Source organism: Papaver somniferum, chromosome 2 (assembly GCF_003573695.1).
Source record: "Papaver somniferum cultivar HN1 chromosome 2, ASM357369v1, whole genome shotgun sequence".
Lineage (NCBI taxonomy): Eukaryota > Viridiplantae > Streptophyta > Magnoliopsida > Ranunculales > Papaveraceae > Papaver > Papaver somniferum.
In genome coordinates, this window is record NC_039359.1 from 19357047 (window position 1) to 19375947 (window position 18901).

The window sequence follows — 18901 nt, forward strand, 5'->3', positions numbered from 1 at the left end:
CCCAAGAGGTATTAGGGACGGTTTATGTACCGTCCCTATTCCACCGTCACTAATACTATTTGGCCATGTTTTCTTTTTGGGACGGTTTTTTCAAAACTGGCCGTCCCTAAAAACCTTCTTTTTTGTAGTGCTATTTTAGGTCACTTCCTGTGGCTTTTGTTTTCAATTACATTAATTAATTCATCGGGAGCAGTTTCTAAACAAGTTTACTATTTTGTTTTCTTCTTTTTTATCACCTGCAGAAGTCCAGACATAATTGTCAGAATCTTTTCTTCATTAGTTAGCGACGTTACTGACCAGCGTCGGTAGTTCTACCAACTAGTGCTCCAGACTGAACAAGTTACATAATCAATCGATAAATATAATTTTTAGGTTTGAATTAAAAAAAAATTAATAAAATATCATTGCGGGTAAATTTGGAATTTGAGCCATTAGAATGAGTATAAATAGTACCTATTTGCACGCCTCTCCCTTCCACACTACATCAAATCAATCAACAATCATCTTCCACTTAATTATAAGCCCATCAAAAATTTAACGTCTGAATTTGGTAGCTCAAAAATCACTGTTCTTGGGAGATACATAGATTCTCAGCTTCTCACTCATTTATATACTATCAGTTTATTTTATTTTTCAGCTTCTACAAAAACAACCCAAAAAAAGAACTCTCTGTTTATTTCTGTCTAAAGAAATGGCTTCTGATGAAACCATGCCAATGATTACTTCATCATCATCTATGCAAGAAGAAGAAGATACTCAATACGAAGTTGATGATATGGTTGATTATCCTTCTCACCACCACCATCTTAACCACCCACACAATTTGTCAAGGTTATCTATGTGTTCAAGCAACATAAAAGTTTCAATTTCATCACCATCTTCAGCAGTATATGTTCATGAAAGTGATCACGATATTATATCATCAGCTGATTATGGGTTTGCAGAAGATGTGGTGGTAAATGATGCGGACGGTGGTGTTGTGGGTACGTATATGTCTCGTTTGTCAATCGAGGGTTCTGATAACGACGGTGATGAAGAATTCTCTGATGAAGAGGGTAACAAAGGGAGGAGAACAAGGATGACAATCTCATCTGTTTTTTCATCTGATTCTGATAAGGAAAATGGATGCGTGTCTTTACCGGCCACACCTCCTCGAAGGAGAAGTCGTCGGTCAACCGGGTTAGCAGCTGGTTTGAAAGACTATTCAAGTGAAAATGAAGTACAACCAGAGAAGGGTAACAAGATGAAATCCAGGAATTCGAGGAGAAGAGTTGTAAGGGAGAGATGGGTAGAGAAATGTTGGGAGAAAAAGAGGTACAACAATATGGGTGGCAATATGGAAGATCAAGAAATGGGCGAGTGTTTAGTGATAACAAGGCCTAAAGGAGGGAAAAGATCTTTATGTATGGATAAGGATGAAGTTAAAGCTTGTGAAGATCTTGGTTTCGAACTCGAACACGGAAGGATTTTCGAGATTCCTAGTCGAATTTCTATTTCAGCTGGTGGTTCAACAATTGATACTAGTAGTGGTGGTAATTCACCTATTGCTAGTTGGAGAATTTCTAGTCCTGGTGAGTCTTCTTCATTCTTACATGATTTCATTTCCCCAAGAATTGGATGTTCAGTGTTAGATTAAAGGGTCCTTGATTGAATGATTTGGGGTAAGATTTTGTTGGGTGTGGATTGTGATTAAGCTGATTTAGGGAGATCAATATCAACTACCCTTTTTTTTGAGTTTTTTTTGTTTTTATATAACTATTGGTCAATATAAAAAGAAAAGTGAAAAATCAGTGAGAACTAAAAGACCAGTGCGCTACTACAACTTTTTTAGGTTATACCTTTTCAATGATTAGTTCTTGGCCCATTATTCTCTTATTCCCTGTCTCCTTAATGAGGTAGATTAGTGATTGCTACTGATTTGATGTTTATCTGATTGGGTTAACATAATGAGTGCAGTGCACTAACAACATTTTCTTTGGTGGTTCATTAGGTGATGATCCAAGAGATGTCAAGGCACGGCTAAAGGTATGGGCACAGGCAGTGGCTCTAGCTTCTACTTCTAGGAGCTTCAGCTAACAGAAATAACACTTTGGACGTCATGCTGCCGAGTACAAGATAACCAAGATGAATGTAGGAAGAGATGATTTTGTTCTGTTAATTGTGGGTCTTTTCTATTTTTGTATTTTCTGATTTAGGTACCGTAATCATGCGTGATGTGACTAGGGAGAGAGTGATTTACCCTGTAGAAGAAATATCATTTTCAACTCATCCTTGTAGTGTAGTTGCTTGTTGTACATAATCATCAAAAAATGGAAGAAATAAAAATGTAATTAGAGAGGATGATGGATCGCAAAACAAAAAAGAGCTAGCTTTAGAGAGACAGCACTTTTAGTTTTAGAAATATCGGTATGCACATTGTCAATGAATCTTGAATTTAACAAATATCTGCTAGTTACTACTATATGTGCAAATTGAGAGAAGTGTAACATTTTGGTAACAAGCAATGCTGGGAAACATGGATCTTGTCTAGTTAAGAGACTGATGCTGGAAGGTGAGCAGCATCCCATGGACCAAATAGGTTATGTAATTGGCAAAATCAGAACTCCCTTAAATTCGATGAAGGTAGGGATAGGTACCTTTCCGATTACCATTAAAACAGAGAACCTTCAATGACCTTTTAATTCTCATAACCACTTACTTTCCTATTGAAACTAGAATGATAAGCTGATGCTCAGATATTATTCACAGGCTTGATGTAAAATCATAACATGAAATTTAGATTTGGATATATTGAACTTCTTTAGCATCGATACATTTGGTTTCTTTATGAATTACAGAAACGAGCCTTGCACATTGCAGGAGCTCATCTTAAATAATTTCATGTGCTGGATTGTGCACTAAGGGTGTGCAAAAGCTTCCTTGTAATAACTTAGTTACCATTTCTCAAAGCTATACTGCCTTATTTTTTACCCAAGTGTTTAATAAAATGAGGCAATTACTTGCAATTAAGATATTGGGGGGCAAGGGGCTAAGAAGGAACAATTAAAGATTGGGGATAGTATCATCGATTTGATGATGGTATAAACTATACTTTTGTTTACTTGAAAACCAGATTATGGCAACTCTTGTCACAGGGGTAAGGACAGTCGATCTCCTTCACTCCTGTTCTGTCAAAATACCAGTCTCCTACTGCTAATGCAATACCCTGAAGATATTAAGAAATGTGTAAGGTTAATAGTAGATATGGGAATGGTTCAGATCCACATTTATTGAATGAGAAGTATTAGTAGCATTCATTGGGCTGTGAGTTCGTCAGATTCCAGTGACGAGTAAACATACCTTGTTTTTAACGACAGGAGCATTGTCGGAAAACCACGTATCCTGTCTCTCGCTCTGGCAATGAGCAAAGCATGAGTTGATAAATAAACCATTTTGTTTGGGCCTAGCGAAGTTCTTGATGGCCTTGAGCATTTGATTCCTGAAATCTGTTTGAAAGAAGAAACAATTCATTAGGTTCAAATTACACATACTGTGCCATTGCAACAACAACTTTAAAATGTCTCTAACAAACTCACTTTGCAGAAATTGGATCTGTGCTGAAGTACATCTCGCATGATTTTTTTTACATTCATTCCAGTAACCATGAGGATCGGCGGATGGTGGGGCTAAGCTGGCTTGAACCTGATGAACAAACATATCCAGTTGATCAGTCATTTATATTATCCAAGAGATGACAATCTCTAGTCATGCAGGCGTGGTCACACACTTTAAATGTAATTGACAATGAGGGTTTTGAAAATAATGAAAACAGTACCTGCCAGGCATCATAGGCGGCATTTAAAATAAACATTGGAGTCTTGATGCTGGCAATCAAGTTCTGAGGGAAGAAGCACTGACATTGAGAGACAAAAGCAGAGGGGCAGTGTGAGATAATGAGTAGATCTCAACATGAGTTTTAAATTTTTAATCATGTAAATCTAATAAAAAAGATATATACCGATGTTGCGTCAAGGTGATTAGTGCACGTCCGAGGTAAATTCTTCCCCAGTTGCTGCAACAATCATTTAATTTAGTCAAGCTATTGATATATCCAGAGGAAAAGTGTGTCAACAAAGTCATGTGCATGCATAGCAGGAGTAAATCTTGACAAACGATATGTTTTCAGTCTCTACAACACTTTTAATGCACATTTGAAGCTTCAGTGTATAGCAAAACAGATTCATGTGGTACAGCTTGGGTGACATAGCTATTATATTTTCCAGTCTCTTTTCAAACTAGCGGAAAACACAATGGGATATTTTACCTCAATAAGCCAGAGATTAATGAGAATACACAATTGGAAAACAAATACCTGTAAGCTAACAATACCTCCGTACATATTTCTCAGAGTATGCCCTCCGGATACGTCAAATCTGCAGATGAAAATAAGAATAATAAGAGGAAAAACACACATAACAAAACGCGATATTAGTAACATAAGTGCCAAAAAGGATAGAGTGTTTACGCATCAAGAAACATCCCAGCATCACTTAGGCACTTCACTTTCGTAGTTCTTGGAAACATTTCTGCAAACTCATCACAATGTAGTATAGATGCTAGACCCCCTGCAGAGCACCCAGAAAGAAGTGCCTAGATAGGAAAATAGTCTATTATCAGTTTATCATGCGAAAGATGCAGGTAGTGTTTGAGAGTGCTTATTAAACGATGAATCAAATTACCTGTTTGGCAGAGTGCATTCCCTTATGCATTAATTCTTCCATGCCAGCTAACCAGATACGCTTCCCACGAAATTGAAGGGCTCCTTCCTAAACAAAGAAACACTAGCTACTATCATACAAATCTAGTAAGCATCAGTATTCCAGCCGTAGGCCTTTGAGAAAGCTGCGAAATCTATACACTATTGTTAGAAACGATTTGCCAACCCTTATTATTAAGTACTTGTGACGACCTCAATTTTCAATAGAAGACAGCATCTACAGGAGTGATGTACCAACCATCCTTTTTAGTCTTCATTAATAGGAACAAAAAAAGTTTAAGTAAAAGACATTTCTACCAACCTTATGGTAACTGTCCCCACTAAAAGATGCACCATCACAATAACGAAGCTTGACTCTATTCCAATTGAAAAAATCTGCACCATTTTTCACCACACCAAGAAAATATATTTATGTATCTGGGAGGCTTCATGAGAACGGCAACATGCAACATCAAGTATGTATAAGAGAAATACCAGGATTTTCTTCAGCTTTATTGCTCAAAATTCCTACAAACGGTATTTCTTTCTCCATGAATTTTGATGAACCACGCCGGCTTGTTTTCCTATACACACAATTTCTAACTGTATTGCACCAGCCTCCTCCCTGTCGTAAAGAACATTGTCAATAGAGTTGCTTATAGTATTACTGCATAAGAGCGGTACGTGAAATTTGGTATCAGTGAGAGTAATTGTTTTGAAGTTTTATTAGTCTTTACAAGTCTGGAAACAGGTAACCGGGATTAACATGGAATAGGAAAATCAGAGAAAACTTAAAGTAGGATACGTCACATAGTTTAAAGTTAGATTATGTCTTTATTGTCCCCTGCACTCACCTCCAATTGGATGAGCCAACTGTTTGCCCCTGACCCATACCCATGATGAATGTGGTAACCAGGTGGTGTTCCATCTAAACAAACTGTGAGCACCAGCACATGGAAAAGAATTAGAAGATGTTCAAGAAATGATATTGAAATCCCAAATTATGCACAAAACAAGAGAAGAGGAGGTCGTTTCAAGTTCATGAGTTTAGCTAACATCAAAATTCAATTCCCATGACAACAATGATGATACCAAAATTAATTAACTAAATATTCTCCAAGAGCATCTTCTTAAAAACAGAGCGATTGAAACATCGGAGCAAAAAGATCTCGTTGGAACTAACTTGAACTGCTAGAGGAAGAAGTAAAATAGGACTTGCAGGATAATTGTAAAAAGAATCAAATCCAAATGCACACTGACCCTTCAATAGAAATTGATATGTAATCTTGTCTGTAAAGTGAATTCTTGCCGTAGAACACAAATGGCCGCAAAACAAAATTGATAAGCGTGGGCATAGATAGAAAACAAGAATTTGTTTTGTTTGAGATACTATAAATTCATAACTCTTCTCAGTTCATTTTATGTTTGTGAACAAGATATAGCAAATTATTGCAGCCTAGGTTTATCAACATATTTCTACAACATAAACACGAAACTATTGAAATATTCTACCTTTTCAATAACAACAATGCTGATTACTAGTGAAAATTAATCTAGACAAAAACTCAAATAGATAGAGTGACAAAGAAATTAGCATTAGACAATCATGCTTATACCACATGAAACAGCAGCATCTGATCACCAGATAAACAATCAAAAATTTGATCTACTGTTAAGCAAAGAGAATATACCAGCTCCTTTAGCAACAGCTCCTGGAATGAGAGTAAGACCCACCATTAATGGTTGAACAATATCTCCATGATAACCTTCCTCCACATATGCAACCTCAGTTACATTCAACTCATCTAACTCTAAAAACCCATTAACCCATTTACACATAACAAAAACAAAAACGCAAAAACCCCATAAAACTTTCATTTTCTGAACTCACTGTACTAAATTTCTTCACTTCTTTCAGTTTCAGAAGATGAAAATGAAAGAAGCGAAGAAATTGGATAAAACTCTAAAACGAATGGGAATCCTATATTTAAGAGAATTCGAAGAAGCAATCACATTAATGTCTAAAACCCCACCACCACAGTTCTACAATAAGAGATGTTAACTACAGTATTTTTGGTTCTACAGTAGTGGGAAACTGAAAGATCTAACTTTCTTATTTTCTTGAGGAGCAGCTTAAAAAAGGAAGTAAATTTCATTTATTGGATTACTCCATTTAATATATTGGCATCTATAATTGTATATGAACGAGTGAACGAAAAAACACAGGTGAACTTTTTTAGTGACCGAGGAAAAGTTAAATTTTGTGTGGCATTAAAAAAAAGTTATCATTTTTGGAAATTTGCAGGTGAGTGTGGTGGTCGGCATCAGCCCATGGTACTGGCACTACTACTATTTGTCGTCGTGTGTGTAGAATACTATTGGGGTTTTGTTTTTAAGGATTCTTGGTTTCTCAGTCAGATCGCACACAAACAATGTTCCTGATTTCAAACGTTTTTCCAGGGCGTTTGTTGAATTTTTAGTAGATTGATTTGATTTTTTCTCGTGGTCGAATCAGACGTCGTATTGTTTTTTTCTATCTTTCCAAGATCTATTGGTTTGAGTGAGATACAATGCATATTTAAAAACCAAAATTAATGTGTCCGGCCGAAAAGATCTTTTTTTGACCGGAAATAGATGTGTTTTCCGGTTATATACGTGACTGACAGCATTCATTTCTGAATAGCGTCAGGTACGGATCAGCAGAACATTAGTATTTCTTTCTGTTATAGATCTGTAAGTCAAAACCAGAGGCATCATCAAGTGTTGTTAGCGCGTCTCTTTAATCTTTTTGCGGGGTTCTTGAGTGCAAATAGTGACGACCGAGTTTTCCAGCTGTTTTCTTATATAACGAATTTCAAATCAAATCAAAACTTTTCTCTTTGCCTTTTCTTTTTGCGGTAACAATAAAGTCTGCTATTAAATGATGAATAGAGGAAGAATTTGCATTAAATTTAAGAACCTATTTAGATGAACCATTTGTTTGGTACACTTCCAATCGGTTGTTGTTCTTATTAAACTTTTTAGTAACAGTTCTGATTTGATAGTCTACCACCAAAGACAAACAAACGATTTGTAAGTTTGTGGGAAGATGATATATTAGATGGTGTGGATTCATTTTGTATATGGCTGGGATGAGCCACCGACATCTTTTTGGTGGTTGTTGGCTGCACAATGAAACCTTTAGGTACAACTAATCACACTTATAATATGTTTCTCTCATGAGTCATGAGGATTGGAAGGTGAAACGAGAAGAGGTGGACACATATTGTCACGTGATTGTGATAACTGATAACACACACCATCCAACAAAAACCGTAGGCTTCCGTAGTTCCATGGATGAACTTGTATCATTGGATCCGCATGTATTCTTGTTATAAGCATTTTTTTGCTAGAGACCTGCTGCCAGTAGAGCCTACACTCAGACAACCTCTTTAGTCTCTACTTTGGTGGGAAAAAAAAAAAAAAACCTTGTTTTTTTCAGCATCGCAGAGATTGTACTTCCATAAGGATCCAATGATGTAATGTTTAGTTAGTTCCCTAGTTAGTAAGTTCGGGAATGATTCGCGAATCATTCGCGAATTTTTCCGTATCACGAATTTTATCGTCTTATTCGCGTATGTTTGCAACTCCGAACCCAAGTCACGTATTATGTGGCATTCCCGGATTATTCGCGAATCGTTCACGAATTTTACGTATCCCGAATGATACGTCCGCTTAATTCGCCATAAATTCTTTAGCTTTTACTTTTCAAAGACTCCATTTTTTGGGCTTTACTGCCTCCCGAACATACACGACCGAATATTAGACGTGTTGTAATTTTTATGAAACAAAAACGACCGAAGAGATTTGAAGGTGAAGGTGAGAGAGATCTCAAACTCACTAACGAAGCATCTAAACCACCATACGACATCCTCTTGGATAACTAATGTTGTATATATTATTAATATCATCATATTGAGTTTATTTTTTACTTAAATAACTCACACATATGCATAAAAATTGGTCTATGACCTTATAAATACAAATTATTTGTTATATATAGATACCGAATTTTCAGAGCCGAACTCACATTTATAAATCGAATTATACACGTACGTATGCCGTTCCGAATTAATGGCGAATCACGTCCCGTTGACCGAATTTTGGACCGAATCTGGATTTTACAAAACCGTATAATACTCGTACATTTATCGTTCCGTACGTTTGCCAAATCCCGAATTGCTAACTAGGGTTAGTTCTAGGTGTTGGCTTTCATGCAGATGCGATTAGTTAAATACATTATCTAGTTTCAAACTTACCATTTAAAATTTCTTGTATAGATTATAGAGGACTTAAATAAATAAAACCTAGGTCTGATTCCATTTTTGGTCGTCAATAGCGCTAAACATTCTTTGTTTCTAAATCCAAAATACCCAAATTTAACTATTTTTAGTTCAAATCTCATCACAGATGTATTTTTAATTTAACCCCCAAAATCAATTGAGTTGTTGCCGAATCGTCAAGACCTCCAATATCATCTGTCTAAAGTTTTTTTTACTAGGAAGAATTTATTTAAAATAATACTCCTTCCGTTTCCGGAAAAGAGATACTTTCACTTTTTCCATTTGGCCTATTTTTAGGCTAAAATGAAAAGGTGAAAATATCTCTTTTCCAAAAACACGGGGAGTAGAAAGTTTACAAGTTCGACAAGAAAGACTGTGGTTTAAAGTTCAGCCGCTCTCCCGAGACAAGATACTCTTGATGTTTATGCTAAATATGCATAAGAAGTATCCCTACTAGCATATTCAAATTTAACAAAAGCAAAAGAGTTTGCCAACACAAGGCAATCATCCAGAATACAACTATTAAATCAACTAATTTAGTTGAAAAAGCGGAGGTCTAACAACCACACCCAATATTTCGCTTACCAATCTGTATGGACTAATTCCAATATACTTTCAAGAGAATCAACTAGACAACCAGACTCAATCTTAAGAAAAGTATATCAAAGAGGTATATATCTATTTCTCAATTCAATCCGCAATCAAACAAATAGGAATTTGCGAGCCCGACTGAATATAAGAAATAGATTGGACTGTATCAAGAACCAATATCCAAGTGTCAATCAATTTAATTAACAACCAAATGTTGGATTCACAATTGATTGAACTTACGCACAACATGTGATATTTCAATTATATAAACAAATATAATGCGGAAAGAAATAAAAGAGACACTAGAAGTTTTGTTAACGAGGAAACCGCAAATACAGAAAATCCCGGGACCTATTCCATATTTAAACACCAAACTGTATTAAGCCGCTACAGACACTTGCCTACTCCAAGTTAACTTTGGACTGAAATGTAGTTGAGCCCTAACCAATCTCACATTGATCAAGGTACAATCGCGTTCCTTAAGCCTCTAGAACCACGCCAGATTCTGCGCACTTGATTCCCTTAGCTGATCTCACCCACAACTAAGAGTTGCTACGACCCAAAGTCGAAGACTTGATAAACCAATTTGTCTCACACAAAAAAGTCTATTGAATAAATAAATTTTTCTCCCACAGATAAACCTATGAGTTTTATTCCGTCTTTTGGTAAATCAAGGTGAACATGGACCAATTGATATACCGGACTTATATTCCCTAAGAAAAGCCTAGAAATATCAATCACCTCACGATAATCTTAATTGTAGGGTAGCTAAACAAGATATTGTGGAATCACAAACGATGAGACGAAGATGTTTGTGACTACTTTTTATCTTGCCTATCGGAGATTAAATCTCGAGAAATCCTAGAGAAGTGTTGATGGTGGTTTTTAGCTTAGGGTTAAAATCGTAAAACCTCGCATCTGATATGACGTCACTCTGCAAGGAAATGGTGCCGTGAGTACTAATCTCTCCACCGGAATATTTATTGAGCCATTCAATATATTTACATGAAATATTATCCAGACTGGCGAATGTAGCAACCATCCCACACTCTGTAAATTTCGGCACCTCGCCAATACAAGACTCACTGAATACTTTCATGTGATATGTTCCCCGACAGAACCCTTAATATCGGTATGTCATGACGGATTTAAGTTCACTCACAACGGAGTAGCATGAACCTTCAAGTACCAAAGTTAAGGCCATCGCACGAAATGCACTACATTCTGTAGATAAGGATTTTTGTGGAAGCATACAAAATCCATCCAATTATTGTGATAAATCGCAAAAAAACTCATACACCTGACTAATTTGCAAAATCAGAGTTTTGCGCCCCGCGCAATACACTAGACCCCGTTGGTCGAAAAACTATGCTTAGCCAAACTAGGCGATTAAATCCGCCACATCGCACTGGAAGTGTGGCCACGCCCTAGCTTGCCGGCCCCACTTCCCATCGACCAATCAGGTCGCTTTAAATCCACCACAGCGCACTGGAAGTGTATCCACGCCCTAGCTTGCCGGCCCCAGTTCCCATCGACCAATCAGGTCGCTCTAAACCCGCCACACTCACATAGAAGTGTAGCCACACCCATGCCTGGCAAGCCCTCTTATATTAACCAATCAGGTTGCTTTAAACTCTCCATAGTGTTGAAAAGAAAGAAACCGAGCCATATGGCCGCAAAGCAATTAGCTTCCGAAAAACGCGCCAACATGCCAAACGCGCATACCAGGCACACATGCCAAACGCGCCAAACATGGCCACTCACCATATGCGACATGCCATATATACTAATTAGGGTTTCGACAAGCCAAACCCTAATTTAGGCAAGATTTCCACACCAACGTGCCAAAATTTCAGTGGCCATGGCTATGCCAAGCGCAACCGTGCCAGCCATGCCGCAATGTCGCTGGCACGCATTAAAGGCGCCACCGCCTACGAAAGGTAGCCATAATCGACGACTATCCTTCCTCCTGAGATACAATCTCAGCCCTCCAAGTTTGCCACCAAACTGATAGACTTGTGGAAACTTTTAGGAAACCATCCGCCTAAATTCAGCGGCCATGGCTACGCCAGGCGCCACTTGCACCACTGCGCTAATAGCATGCACGAGCCATGCTGCCAAAACTTTGGCCACGACACCAAAATCCCAATTTGTCCACGGCGCTAAACCCTAATTTCGGCCACAGTGCCAAACCCTAATTTGGTCACAACACCAAATCCCAACTTTGGCCATGCCGCCATGCCACAGGCGCGGCTATGCCACTTACGCAATCATGCCAATGGCATGCACGAACCATGCGAGCCATGCTGCAACATCGCCAGCGCGCGTTAAAGGCGCCACTGCCTACAAAAGGTAGCCACGATCGACGACTACCCTTCCTCCTGAGATGCAATCTCAGGCATCCAAGTTTTCCATCGAACTGATAGACTTGTGGCAACTTTTAGGCGACCAGCCGCCTAAATCCAGCGTCCATGGCTACGCCAGGCACCACTTGCACGAGCCATGCCTTCCATGCCACAATGCCGCTGGCATGCCCTAAAAAGGCCATTGCGCCATTATTAGGCACCAAGAGAAGGTATCCATAATCGACGGCTACCCTTCCTCCTGAGATGCAATCTTAGCCATCCAAGTTTGCCGCTGAACTGGTAGACTTGTGGAAACTTTTAGGCGACCAGCCGCCTAAATCCAGCGTCCATGTCTACGCCAGGCACCACTTGCACGAGTCATTCCTTCCATGCCACAATGCCGCTGGCATGCCCTAAAAAGGCCATTGCGCTATTATTAGGCGCCAACAGAAGGTAGCCATAATCGACGGCTACCCTTCCTCCTGAGATGCAATCTCAGCCATCCAAGTTTGCCACCGAAATGATAGACTTGTGGAAACTTTTAAGAGACCGGTCGCATAAATCCAGTGGCCATGGCTACGCCAGGCGCCACTTGCACCACCGTGCCACTGGCATGCACGAGCCATGCCGCAATGCCACTGGCGTACACCAAAACGCCACTGTGCCATTTTCAGGCGCCAACACAAGGTATCCACAATCAACGGCTACCCTTATTCATAAGATGCGATCTCGGCCATCGAAGTTCTCCACCGAGCCGGCAAGCTCGTGGCAAGTTTTAGGCGACCAGCCAAGACGAGCCTAATAGCATCACATATTATTTACCTGAGACAAGCCTCTCAATTTTAACTTGCCACACGTAGCAAAGTGCTACATGTTTTCCACGGAAACACTCGAGACATCAAAATATTTCACAAACTGGGGGGTACTCATCAGGGTATTGGTCTGGCGGTTTACAACGTGCGGCGTGCAATGCGCCCGTTACAGTAAAGTGTCATAAAGCGGGGCGGTTAGTAATGGCAAGAAGTAATGGTGTAAATTTATCCTTCATTATGGAAACATAAATTCTAGGCGTTACCCGTTACTCCCTTCTTCCATTACTCAATCGCTTCCACTTCATACGAGTCCAGGGAACGTTTTATTGCGACTTGTATAAATAGATCTCACCTATTTCCACCAAATGAGAAGTTTTGGTCGGAGAACAACATAGTATTCAAAAATCACTTGAAATCACCTGGTAGATTTCCATTCTGCTAGCCAGTTCTACTTTCTGATACAAGTCGTAAACACCCACACTTCCGGAATCAACTATTCTGATCTCAACACTTTCTTCGCTTCCCCCCCTAAGACCAACCCTTCTCCTTCACTTTGTGACCGAAGCAAGCCTGGAACGGTCATTTCTTGGTTTAGACCAGGATTGTACGGATTGATCTATCGAATCAAAAGTACTCCCGTGAAGTACATTGTTTAGAGTTTAGACTAGTTTCTTTTCCACACACACGAAATTACCAAAATATGCAGAAAATGTTTTCACCCATAAACAATTGGAAACCACAGTAGGAGATTAATCTCTCGGTTACAATATCAATTTCTCAATTCTCGATTTTATCATTCAATCCCGATCTCAAGATGGTAGAACTCAGGTCCGGATCAGCAACAAACCCTGAGAACATTGGCGCTGAAATTATTCCCGGTGTTAACGTTCCTTCCAGTGGTATTAATACGCCACTTGTCAACAGCAACAACACGGAGAATGTTCCTTCAGGCGTTACGCCTTCGATTAACAGAGCTAGAGCCTCTGATGCGGAAAATGCTCCTTCAGGTGTTACACCTCCAATCACCAGAGCCAGAGCCAACGAGGAACACCTCCAATACCCCTGGCGCCAGCACCTCAACATGGCACACTTTTATAGACGAAGAGACTCTCCCAGGAGCTCCAGCGAAGAGAAATCAACCGTCCAATTTTGTCACGCGAGAAGATTTGGAACGACTTCTCCGAAACCGGGACAAAAGCGATTCCATGGACATGCATCAGCATCAACCCTCGTATCCTCCGGAAGTACAAAGAATCCCTCTTCCAAGGGGGTACACCTCCCCCCAATTCTCTATGTATGACGGCACCGGTAATGCGCGTAAACATGTTTCTCGATTCTTTGAGTCCCTGGGAGAGCACGAATACAATCACGTTCTCCGTTTGAGGGAGTTTTCGAAATCACTTACTGGAAGAGCATACACATGGTACAACAGCATTACGCCAGGCAGCATCTCCAACTGGTCTGATATGGTTACGGCTTTCTACAAGAAGTACTTCTTTGTGTTTGAGCAAATTACCTTCTCAGATCTAGGAAGGATGTTCCAACGAAACAACGAACATCCGAATGATTTTGTCAAAAGATTCAGAATTCAACCAATGGATTGTCATGACCCAAACGTGACCGAACAAAAATTGGTGGATTCTTGCATAAATGGCATGATTCCCATCTACCGCGCCTTACTAGAGAATCTACGATTCCAGACATTCTCTGAACTTCATGAAGCTGCGAAACAGTCGACCACAACAGCACCGACGTTGTTGGAAAGAACCAGGCCAGCCAGAGGCGAGGATACACGCGAAACCCGAAGAAATAGACGCCTTATCAATAAGAAATACAACACTGGTCCCTCCTCTGTGAGCGTGGTATACGAAGCGCGCAACGCCATCACGACAGGCAGTTCTGTCATGGAAGACCACCGCTAAAGCTCCCATGCGACATGAATAAGCTGGAGAAAATATCTTGGATTTCCCGTTCCCAGTCGAGGAAGTGATTGAATTCTTGGAAGCGTGGATCCAAGACGACGCCATCAGGCTACCTCCTACCAGGCGCCCACCAACCGAAGCAGAAATGGCAAACCCCAAATATTTCCACTACCATAGATTTTTCCACCACCCGACCAATGACTGAAATAAGCTAAAACATATCTTCAAAGAAAGGATAGAAGTAGGGGAGCTTCGACTCGACAATGGAAGAGTTCACAGAGATCCACTTCCAGTCAGGAGTTGCATGGTCTCTGGGACTCTGTACACGAAACTGTACAATCTGTTAGAGCATTGCTCGGTCGAACTCGCATGCGTTGTTATCTCAAGCATGTTTGTCAATGTTAGTGATCAAAACTATAAGTATTGATTTCTAGTATAGTATAGCTAAGTCTCGGACTAGGATAGAAAGTGTAGTTGAGCTCAAGGACTTCATGGAGATTCATCATATAAGTAGAAGAACTACTCAAGGAATCGGAGGAACTTCTTGACAAAAAGGTATGTGAAGACTTGAACTTATCTATCACTCAAAATTCTATCTACTCTATCTCCTACTCTTTGAGACAAGAAGTCGTATGCTATATATATAGACTTGGATTATACACATTTGGTATTTCGAGCTGAGTATACTTCGCCTATCTATATCTCGAAATATGTGTTGGTAAGATTTTCGCTTCGATCAAGTTTATCTTTACCATGTGACGAGAGTCATGATATGTTTCAATCATCTTGAAAATTTCTTTGACGAGAAATGGTGTAACAACTGTATAACGTCCTCTAAGAATGTTTCAATGATTGAAATGAGAGTGACGAAAGTCATGATATGTTTCAATCATCTTGAAAATTGCTTTGACGAGAAATGGTGTAACAACTATATAACGTCCTCTAAGAATGTTTCAATGATTGAAATGAGAGTGACGAAAGTCATGATATGTTTCAATCATCTTGAAAATTTCTTTGACGAGAAATGGTGTAACAACTATATAACGTCCTCTAAGAATGTTTCAATGATTGAAATGAGAGTTTAGATTACATAACCAATGGTGGACATAGGCATTTGTTGTGGAAACACATTTATGTATAATTCCTATTCCTTGAACCAAAGTTTGCGAACTTTGTTGATCAAGAGAACCGGAAGAATGGCGTGAGCCAAGTCCGCGAACTGCCGAAGTTCTCAAACCCGAGAATTTCTGTTGGAGTTGACAAACTATTTGCGTGAAACTAAGTCCGCGAATTCAGTCCGCGAACCCAGTCCGCGAACATGTGAAGTTCTCATACCCGAGAATTTCTGCTGGAGTTTGTAAACTATGCCCGGTAACTTAAGTCCGCGAACCTAGTCTGCGAACTTGAGAAGGTTATATATCTGAAGATGATTTTTGAACTTGAACTTAAAAAGACTAAGGAATGCAGTTTGCAAACTGTGGCTACAAAAGTTCACGAACCAATTCAAGTGAATCAAATCATCTTTGCTTCAATTGTGTCTTGTGTAGTACATAAGATTTCCTTGCAATTGAACAACTCTCTTTTTAGTTAATTTGAAGTCATTTGAACTAGTTATGGTGAAGAAGAACATGGTTGATATGAAATGCTCATATGGCTAACCTTTTGGTTAACTATTTTTGAACCAACAAGTACATACGTTTGGGTATGGTTAACAAACCTAGAAGCGTGCATTGTCAAGTGTGTGTAACAAGATAAGTTTTTGATCTAACGGTTGAGAAATATTAGCTTGAATCTAAATCAGGTTTTCATCTAACTGTGAATATTGAATGCTTTGTTACTAAGCTAACATTGATTGCAAACCATGATTTGAAAGACTATATAAAGGAGACATCTAGTATTGTGAAAAAATAATCCCCACACCTTACGTGTGATACTTGTTTGCGTGCTAGAGTTGATTCTCCTTTAACCTTTGGTTTTCTTCTTCTAAAACCAGGTTAACGACTTAAAGACTTCATTGAGATTGTGAAGCCAGACCGATACTACTTTTATCGTAGTTGTGTGATCTGATCTTGCATCTTCTATCATACGAGTACAATCAGATTGATTGGCTTGAGATTGATATCTCTGATAGGCAAGATATAAAAAGTAATCACAAACATCTTCGTCTCATTGTTTGTGATTCCGCAACATCTTGTTTTACTACCATACGATTAAGATTGTTGTGAGGTGATTGATAACTCTAGGTTGTTCTTCGGGAATATAAGACCGGATTATCAATTGGTTCCTGTTCACCTTGATTATTATCAAAATACAGAACAAAATTTTAGGGTTTATCTGTGGGAGACAAATTGATCCTTTGATAGACTTGTCTGTGTGAGACAGATTTGTTTATTGTCAAAGCCTGCGATTTTGGGTCGTAGCAACTCTTAGTTGTGGATGAGATCAGCTAAGGGAATCAAGTGTGCAGTATCCTGCTGGGAACAAAGGCGTAGGAGCATAACTGTACCTTGGATCAGTGGGAGATTAATTGGGGTTCAACTACAGTCCAGTCCGAAGTTAGCTTGGAGTAGGATAGTGTTTGTAGCGGCTTAATGCAGTGTGTGTTCAATCTGGACTAGGTCCCGAGGTTTTTCTGCATTTTCGGTTTCCTCGTTAACAAAATTTCTGTTATCTGTGTTATCTCAATTTCCGCATTATATTGTTTTATCTTTATAATTGAAATAATACAGGTTGTGCGTTGGATCATCAATTAGAGTAATCCAACCTTTCGTTGTTGATTGTCATTGATTGATCCTTGGATATTGGTCTTTGGTACCACCCAATTTATTCCTTGCATTTGATTAGAACTCGCAGTTCCTGCTTGAGTAAATCAAAAATCAAGAAGAGAGATACAAACTCGTTGATATACTTTTAATTCATTGAGTCTTGTTGATTCTCTTAAAAGTATATTCGAGTTTGTCCATACAGATTGCTAAGAGAAATATTGGGTGGTGCTTTTAGACCCCCGCTTTTTCACAATCCATGATGCAGCATGTGTGCAAAATTCTCTATCTCTCCAAGACACAATGTCAAGATATCTTCACAGCCCTTAATCGTTTTGTATCGGGCAAGCGACTCTTTCCTACTGAAGAAACCACGCCAAAAACCCAAACTCTCTCAGGAAGCGGTGCTGGAAAATACAACCGGGGACTGCTGACCACGGTTTATTTGAGGGACGCTGAGCTCGAAAACACATTAATCGAGGCGGCCTCTGACTTCAAAATCGTTACCATCAAAACTCTGAGAGCTGCGGGAGTTTCGAAGCAGGAGGCTACCCATTTCCAACCATGGTCAAAAACCTGGAAGGAGAGGCGATGAACACATATGGCTTCATCAACCTTGAAATCAAGGTGGGAGACACTCTAACACATGGCAAATTCCACATTGTCAAAGAACTCTCAAATTACGACATGATTCTGGGGCGCGCATAGGTACACGACAACAAAGCGAAGTTAAGAATATCCCCTCTACCGATGTCGATACCAGAAAGAATTTTCAACAAGCCTTCCAACTTTGAAGATTGCATGTCGCCGTATCAACAACTTACCAATATAACTCAATTGCCCGGAGAAAACCCGTCGACGTTCATCCGCAGATTCCGAACACAAGTAAGTCTGGTTAAACAACCCTTTCTGCACCCAGTCATCTCTCCTCTCGGCCAGGCATGGGGACTCCGTACGATTATCAACCCGGCATCATTAGGAGATGTGAATGGGACGTTGGGCCTTTCAAGTGCTTTGTCAAAAATTTGGAAGCTCAGTCAAAGATGACGAGTTCAAAAATCAAGTGATTGCGCAAATCTCAAACCCGTTTCGAATTGGAGATGTAGTAATCAATACGACCTCGTTTCAAGTTGAAAACATAACAGTGAAGATAGCCACTCGACCCGGTCCGCCTAAAGAAAAGGAAGATGAGCCATATCTGGTGACATATGTTATCTTGGGTGGTTACTGCAAGCTCATCAATGCTGTAAAATTGGAAGGTGTGACGATTCACTCAGGATGGCTCAAACCCTTCGATACCTAAAACGTTGTGCTACCTTCACCTCCAGCGTTCCCCTTTCAGCATTTCCTTCGGCATTTTTCCTTTTCATGCAATATTTGTAACTTCTCTAAAATGATTGCACTGCTTGCAT

General features: G+C 39.5%; 2 protein-coding genes across 2 annotated transcripts; one reads left to right on the plus strand and one right to left on the minus strand.

Annotated features, from left to right (window-relative positions):
• Window positions 1-468: 468 nt before the first annotated feature.
• Window positions 469-2340, plus strand: LOC113347077. Its single transcript, XM_026590662.1, has 2 exons — window positions 469-1571; window positions 1991-2340. Exons 1-2 carry the CDS (start codon window positions 692-694, stop codon window positions 2074-2076), a joined length of 966 nt encoding a protein of 321 aa, XP_026446447.1. The 5' UTR covers window positions 469-691; the 3' UTR covers window positions 2077-2340.
• Window positions 2341-2756: 416 nt separating this feature from the next.
• Window positions 2757-6869, minus strand: LOC113347078 (pectin acetylesterase 10-like). The gene is made up of 12 exons (XM_026590663.1): window positions 6427-6869; window positions 5590-5672; window positions 5231-5360; window positions 5058-5131; window positions 4719-4805; window positions 4505-4629; window positions 4352-4412; window positions 3998-4051; window positions 3815-3892; window positions 3576-3681; window positions 3340-3485; window positions 2757-3205 (listed from the first exon to the last, which is right to left on the minus strand). Exons 1-12 carry the CDS (start codon window positions 6611-6613, stop codon window positions 3098-3100), a joined length of 1239 nt encoding a protein of 412 aa, XP_026446448.1. The 5' UTR covers window positions 6614-6869; the 3' UTR covers window positions 2757-3097.
• Window positions 6870-18901: the final 12032 nt, after the last annotated feature.

Bases quoted from the DNA above. Each gene is read 5' to 3' on its own strand.
- LOC113347077 (XM_026590662.1), top strand. From the start codon at position 692: ATGGCTTCTGATGAAACCATGCCAATGATTACTTCATCATCATCTATG. The intron at 1,572-1,990 runs GTGAGTCTTCTT...GTGGTTCATTAG, and splicing joins TTGGAGAATTTCTAGTCCTG to GTGATGATCCAAGAGATGTC.
- LOC113347078 (XM_026590663.1), bottom strand. From the start codon at position 6,613: ATGAAAGTTTTATGGGGTTTTTGCGTTTTTGTTTTTGTTATGTGTAAA. The intron at 5,673-6,426 runs GTATATTCTCTT...TGGTGCTCACAG, and splicing joins AGCTGTTGCTAAAGGAGCTG to TTTGTTTAGATGGAACACCA. The intron at 3,486-3,575 runs GTGAGTTTGTTA...TCTTTCAAACAG, and splicing joins ACAGATCCAATTTCTGCAAA to ATTTCAGGAATCAAATGCTC.